Here is a 7,035-nt window from a genome sequence, read left to right as displayed (position 1 = left end):
CGGGCGGGCGGACTTCCTCCAGAACCCACTCTCCACCTTTCCTTACCCTGGTGGCCGCGCCGCGCGGGATATCAATTACTAAAAAGAACATTTGTGTTCCGGCCCTCTGCACGCCCCTGGAGTTGACCGTCCGGCTGATCCACACTCTCGCCGGAGCTTCTTCTGGACGCCCCCGCGGTTTGCCAGCACATGCACCCACACACACACACTCCAAAAGGTTTCAGTTTATTTTTTGAGCTGGGAAAAGAAGGACCAGGATTTAAAAAAAAAAAAAAGAGGGAGGCGGCAGATGGCAAACGTAGAATAAATGTCCATCTCGTCCTCCGAGCGAAATCGAGGGAGGGGACTCGCTGGGGGGTGGCAAAGAAGGAGCTGCCCATTAAAACCAGCTCTGAGAGTCCTGGCGGCGGCGGCGGTGGCGGCGGCGGCGCGGGACGCGTCACATCCCCTTGACCCTCCAATCACCTCGGGCTCCCATTTGATTGGAAGGCGGCAAAGGCTTTAATCTCCCCCTCGGTGCAGCTGCTTTTGAAGTGAGTTTCCTCGCCAGAGCCCCGGCTGGACAAGCAGCAGCTCACATCGTAGAGCGCAGCGCCGGCTCGGGGCCGCGAGAGCGCAGCGCAAGGGCGCAGCCCGAGGCGGACGCCGCTAACCGCTCCGCGCTCCCGCAGTCCCGCCGGCTGCTCCGGCCGGGCCACCGTTCCACTGCGGGCCACCCAGGATTATTCGCCCCTGGCTCCAGGCGCCAAGAAGGCGTACTGGGCGCCTGAGGCCGCCGCGCCAGCTCCTCCTCCTCCTGCTGCTGCTGCTCCTGCTCCCCGGGCGAGCGCGCAGCACCGAGCCCGCCCCGCGCCTCCGGGAGCCCTCCCCCCGCTGCTCCCATGCGTGCGGGTGGGTCATGAGCACAGCGCCCTCGCTTTCTGCCCTAAGAAGCAGTAAGCACAGCGGCGGCGGCGGAGGCGGCAGTGCGGACCCTGCCTGGACCAGCGCTCTCTCTGGAAATAGCTCCGGCCCCGGCCCAGGCTCGTCCCCGGCCGGCAGCACCAAGCCTTTTGTGCACGCCGTGCCCCCCTCTGACCCTCTGCGCCAGGCCAACCGCCTGCCCATCAAGGTGCTGAAGATGCTGACGGCACGGACTGGCCACATTTTGCACCCCGAGTACCTGCAGCCCCTGCCTTCCACTCCCGTCAGCCCCATCGAGGTAAGGACTCTCTCCCAGGGTTGACCTAGGACCACTACCTTCGCTGCTCCCCACAGGATTTCTTTCTCTGGGGATCTGAGAGTGGGGGTGGGGGTGAAGTGATTCAGCTCTGGGATGAGGGAGAGGACAGCGCTTCAGCACCTCAAAACTAGGGCGCAAAGGAGGAAAAAGGCGGAACGGGGTGTGAATGCCAGGGAGCAAGGAGGCCCAAACTTGTTTCTCTCCTTTTAGTTAAAACCTCTATCCCAACCCACACACCTTCCTACTCGGCCCCGAAGTCGGGCGGGGACCTGAATACCGTTCCAAAGTCTGGTCTCTCGCTGCCCATAAACTAGTGTATGTATGCAGTCTCTGAGGCGCCGACTGCCCAAGCCCTTTGAAGAATTAAGAGATGTGTGGGGGGAGTGGTTACAGTTCTGGGTCTAGGAGCCGAAAACCAAAACATTTTGTAAGGTGCCCCCCCCCCAAAAAAATCAGTTAGCACTAAGAGACTTCGGGAAAGAGGTTTTGGAGTGGGTTCTTCCGCCTTTCCCAAGGGCGAGAATCTTTGCAGTGTCTGTGGAGGGAGTGACTCCGGTCTGAAATGCTCTTAGCGGGCTGTTCGGAGGGACACTATAAACCAGGAATCTAAAGGGTTTCCCCCTTTTTTTCTCTGACCCCTCTTCCACCTCCCCCGTCTGACCCCGCAGCTTGATGCCAAGAAGAGCCCGCTGGCACTGTTGGCGCAAACATGTTCACAGATCGGGAAGCCGGACCCCTCGCCCTCTTCCAAACTCTCTTCGGTTGCCTCCAATGGGGGCGGCGCGAGTGGTGCAGGCGGCGGCGCCGGGGGCGACAAGGACACCAAGTCGGGCCCCCTGAAGCTGAGCGACATCGGCGTGGAGGACAAATCGAGTTTCAAGCCGTACTCCAAACCTGGCTCGGATAAGAAGGAGCCAGGAGGTGGCGGCGGAGGCGGCGGCGGCGGGGGCGGCGGCGGGGGTGTTTCGGCGGAGAAGTCTGGATTCCGGGTACCGAGCGCCACCTGCCAGCCATTCACGCCCAGGACAGGCAGCCCCAGCTCCAGCGCCTCGGCCTGTTCGCCCGGCGGCATGCTGCCCTCGGCCGGGGGCGGCCCGGAGGGCAAGGACGACAAGAAAGACGCTGACGCGGGCGGTGCCGGCAGCAGCAAGGGTGCCGGGGGCGCCTCCGCGGAAGGGGGACCCACCGGGCTGGCGCACGGCCGGATTAGCTGCAGCGGCGGAATTAATGTGGACGTCAACCAACACCCGGATGGGGGTCCCGGAGGCAAGCCCCTAGGCTCTGACTGCGGCGGCTCCTCGGGCTCCAGCTCTGGCTCGGGCCCCAGCGCACCCACCTCCTCCTCGGTGCTGGGCTCTGGGCTGGTGGCTCCAGTGTCTCCCTACAAGCCAGGCCAGACAGTGTTCCCTTTGCCTCCCGCGGGCATGACCTACCCAGGCAGCCTGGCCGGGGCCTACGCCGGCTACCCTCCCCAGTTCCTGCCACACGGCGTGGCACTGGATCCCACCAAGCCCGGCAGCCTGGTGGGGGCACAGCTGGCTGCGGCAGCGGCCGGCTCTCTGGGCTGCAGTAAACCGGCCGGCTCGAGCCCTTTGGCCGGGGCGTCGCCACCGTCTGTGATGACAGCCAGTTTGTGCCGGGACCCGTATTGCCTCAGTTACCACTGCGCCAGTCACCTGGCAGGGGCAGCAGCCGCCAGCGCCTCTTGCGCTCATGATCCCGCCGCTGCGGCCGCAGCGCTCAAATCCGGATACCCACTGGTGTACCCCACGCACCCACTGCACGGCGTGCATTCCTCGCTAACGGCCGCTGCCGCTGCGGGCGCCACACCGCCTTCCCTGGCTGGCCACCCCCTCTACCCTTATGGCTTCATGCTCCCTAACGACCCTCTCCCCCACATCTGCAACTGGGTGTCGGCCAACGGGCCGTGCGACAAGCGCTTTGCTACGTCCGAAGAGCTGCTGAGCCACTTGCGGACCCATACGGCCTTCCCTGGGACAGACAAACTGCTGTCGGGCTACCCCAGCTCGTCCTCTCTGGCCAGCGCCGCGGCGGCAGCCATGGCTTGCCACATGCACATCCCCACGTCCGGCGCCCCAGGCAGCCCAGGGACGCTGGCGCTGCGCAGCCCCCATCACGCGCTGGGACTCAGCAGCCGCTACCACCCCTACTCCAAGAGCCCGCTCCCCACACCCGGCGCCCCGGTGCCGGTGCCCGCCGCCACCGGACCCTACTACTCTCCCTACGCCCTCTACGGACAGAGACTGACTACCGCCTCCGCACTGGGGTATCAGTGAGGGCTGCCGGGAGGGTTACCGAGCGAAAGGAACTGGGGGAGGGGAGGAGCCCAGGGAGGGGCGGGATCCCGGCGGAGGCTGTTGACACCCGCGAGTGGGGAAGACCCACGCTACCGAAGGAAAAATATATATATACCGTATGTACCTATCTACCCATCAACAGCGAACGAGACCCGGTGGGAAACTCCCCTTTCCCCTACTTCTCACCTCCCCCACCCAAACTTTATAAAAGTTGAAAAAAATATCATTTGACTTTTTATAAAAAAAAAAAAGGAAGGAAAAAATAATTGAGAAGGTGTTCATCTGAGGACTTCATCGGTGGACACTGGTATTTATTTATGTTAGCTCCAAGCGGACCCGTGGTTCAAAAGTGCATTATTTAGTTTGAGCTCCGTAGGTAAAAAGGAGGAGGGAAACTTTTTTTTTTTAACTTGAGGGTAAAAATGTGGAAAACAAACCCTCCCATCCCTTGTAGATTATAAATAAAAACAAAACCGCCACAGAACTAGAGGTCTTCTCTTTAATGTTACTTTAAAATTGCTATGATTGTATCGTACGTTCTTATTTAATGTCTGACTGAAACACAAATTTACATGCATGTTTGTTACAAAAATGAAAAAGACGAAACAAGTCACGATTTGTCAGTTCTAATTTCAAATTGCAATTATTTTTAAGGTGTATACCATCAAAAGAGAATGGGTATTTTTTTGTATGTATTCTGGAAGAAAACAAAAAAAAAAAAAAGGAAAAACAATTTTATTCCAAAACCTCATTTGCCTTATTTTGTTCTTTAAAAGGAACACTTAACTATTTTTAATTTTTAAGTCCACCCGCTGAGAAGGGGACAAGGTTTACGTCATGTACTAAAATAATAGACAATGTATCGCTTTAAAGATTAAATTCCGTATATTTGATGTATTAAAAGGTTTTACTTCTTCTTATCATTTTTTATTTTTTTGAGTGAAGAGCAGAGCCGGGCAGTTTCGGCTGCTGTGGGTTCCCAGGGCCTCACCGCTACTCTTCCCAGGATCCGGGCCGAATTTCCTATTGCTTTGTTGTGATTTTCTGCAAGAGGCACAGACTTCGGAAGGGCCAGCCAGCCGCGGGGTTGGCCTTCAGGAAAATGTTCTTAAAGGGGGAAGTTTGGTGACCTTCGCTATTGCTCATTTCGTTTTTATTTAAATCTTCTCTGAGCAGCTGGCTTGTTAAAAGTGAAAGGGTGGACTGGGAGGAGGCCTTTTTGTTTTTGTTAAGTTCTCCTCTTGAGATTTTTGGGCATTTGGGTTTCGTTTTTTTTGCAGAGAGCGGAGCAGGCTGGGACACGCCGTCCGGGCCAGGGCTTCGAGGACCTGCGGCCACCGGCTGTCCCTCGCTTCACTTTCTAAGCATCCCCTGCCCGGGGCAAGCAGCCCGGATAAACTGGGAGACCGAGGGGCTCTTGGGGAACCAGTTGCCTGGGCCTAGAAAGAGCGCGCGGAACCCTCTGGTCCCTCGGGAGTAACGTGAGTGGGCTCTGCTTTTCTTCTGGCGGCCTAGGGTCAACCAGATACCACTGCCCGATCCCGGTGTCCACCCCCCGGGCTCCTTCCTGCCGCGGGAGTACCGGCCCGCTGCAGGCCGGCGCCGCCGCTGCTTTTCCCTGTCTGCGTGGCTCCACAGCCCTCACTCCATCCCGGTCCGCGCCGCAGAGAGCGCGCTGGGGCAAGGGACCCGGAAGTCCCTTGAAATTCGGCCGTGTGAGGGCCTGAGTGTCTCTGCTCCGCCTCTCGGGGCGACCGAGTGGGCGCCGAGTGCGGTTCTGGACGGCGAGTTCGTCTGGGCTAAAGAGCGGCGGGAGCCTGGGTCCCCGCGCGGATCCCCGCTGTGCGGCCGCTGCCTTCTCCCCAGCTTGGACCCCGGGACAGAGCGGCAGGAACGGCAGAGGGAACCGCGTAATGACCCAGTCGCTCTGGGCGGGGGAGGGGTTCCTTCGCTCTGTGCCCGCTCCCTACACCCCAGGCCTGGGCTCAAGCTCTGGTCTTCTGGCGATTTGGGAGCGCTGGGCCCGAGGAGCCCTTTCCTGGGATCCTGGACCAAAGTGGCCGCGCTGGGCGAGCACCTCTAGTTCTGGAGTTTTCTCGAGTCTCAGGCTTCCCGCGGTGCCCAGCTCCCGCCGGCGCCTCTGGGGGCTGCGGAGAGTGCGCCTTCAACCCCGAGCCTGGGTGCGACAGCCGCCGGGCCCGGCAGCCATTTGCACGGGGGTTGGTGACTTTGAGCTTTTCCACCCTCCTCCCACTGCCTGCCTCGCGGCTGCTGGGCCTTTTCCCGGGTGGCACGCAGAGCAGCTCCAGGCGACCTCTGGGACCCCGCCGGGAGCTCCCAGGCCGCTGCCCGAGCCGAGGTGGTGGAAACCCAGGCCTCGCCGCCCCTTCTCTGGGGATAGTCTCGGGCGCCTCTGAGAAACTGACGGAGGGTCGCCTGGAGACCCGGAAACGACAAGTGGCGCCTGAGAAGGATCCTGGCCCTTAGCGTCCGGGGACGCTGCTGCCCCGCTCCCACTACGGTCCGGCCTGGAGAGGCTAGGCCTGGCTCTCGAGAGTCCTGGCCGACTGGCCGGGTCGTCGTCCCCAGCTCTCCGACAGATAGCCCCGCACCCCCCACACACACACATCACCACCATTATCACCACCAGGGGGGCCAGGGGGATGTTCACCGAACGGTGCGACCAGAGTCTCCACACTCCATCGCCTGCAGCTAGGGACCCGAGAGCCGCTGCTCATCCTCTCACTAGCACTAGCCAGGCGACCCTGGTCACTGTGACCCGCAAGCTTTGTCCTTTGCCTTTGGCGGGATCTCTGGGCCGCAGACGCCTGGCTCGCCAGGACCTGCTCGGGCAGGGAAGTACCTAGAAATTCCACCGCCTTGAGATCCAGGCCTGGGACCGGCAGGGGGACGAATGGGACGTTCGTGCCTTCGTGCCCCCTCCTGGTATTTTACTAACAAAAACCAAAACCCTTAAATTTTTTTTTTTTTTTTTTTTTTATGAGACCTTCTTCCCGGAGAAGTTACGCCACGGCAGCAAAATCCCAGTGTTGCAGGACCGGGGACTGAGGACAAAAAGGATTCCCCGACGTGTTGGACATAGCCAAGTCACCCCTGTTGCCAGTTAGTGAAGGGAGAGTGCCAGTATGTACTGCGTGTCCCGGGAGAGGTTCGGGCCTCCTCCTCGGGGGAATCAACGCCCTTCCCCACCGTCCTCCCCTCCAGTCGCCCCCTCTGGCAGACCTCTGCTCCTTTCTCCTGAAAGCCACAGGAGCCCCTGCCTGGCAAACCAGCGACTGGAGCCCGAGCGGAGAGCCGCGCGTCCGCCAGGCGGCGCTGCGGAGCCGGGCGGAGCGGGAAGGAGACGTGGAACCCCTGCCTGCTACTAGGTAGTCATCCCAGGACCCCGCGCTGCCTCCACCTTCGCGTGGCTTTCGGGGTGGTGTCCTCTCCCTGTCGCTCCTCGCTCCTTCTTGACTACTGCGAACCATCTGC

The 7,035-nt window shown here is 60.4% G+C and overlaps 1 protein-coding gene across 1 annotated transcript; it reads left to right on the top strand.

Annotated features, from left to right (window-relative positions):
- Nucleotides 1–396: 396 nt before the first annotated feature.
- On the top strand, nucleotides 397–4,411 carry Znf503 (zinc finger protein 503). Its single transcript, XM_076834615.1, has 2 exons — nucleotides 397–1,201; nucleotides 1,891–4,411. The coding sequence occupies exons 1-2, from the start codon at nucleotides 899–901 to the stop codon at nucleotides 3,517–3,519; spliced, it is 1,932 nt and encodes a 643-aa protein (XP_076690730.1). The 5' UTR covers nucleotides 397–898; the 3' UTR covers nucleotides 3,520–4,411.
- Nucleotides 4,412–7,035: the final 2,624 nt, after the last annotated feature.

Source organism: Callospermophilus lateralis, chromosome 15 (assembly GCF_048772815.1).
Source record: "Callospermophilus lateralis isolate mCalLat2 chromosome 15, mCalLat2.hap1, whole genome shotgun sequence".
Classification (NCBI taxonomy): Eukaryota; Metazoa; Chordata; class Mammalia; order Rodentia; family Sciuridae; genus Callospermophilus; species Callospermophilus lateralis.
The sequence above is the reverse complement of the archived record's forward strand: the minus strand, read 5'-3'. Positions and strand labels throughout refer to the sequence as shown.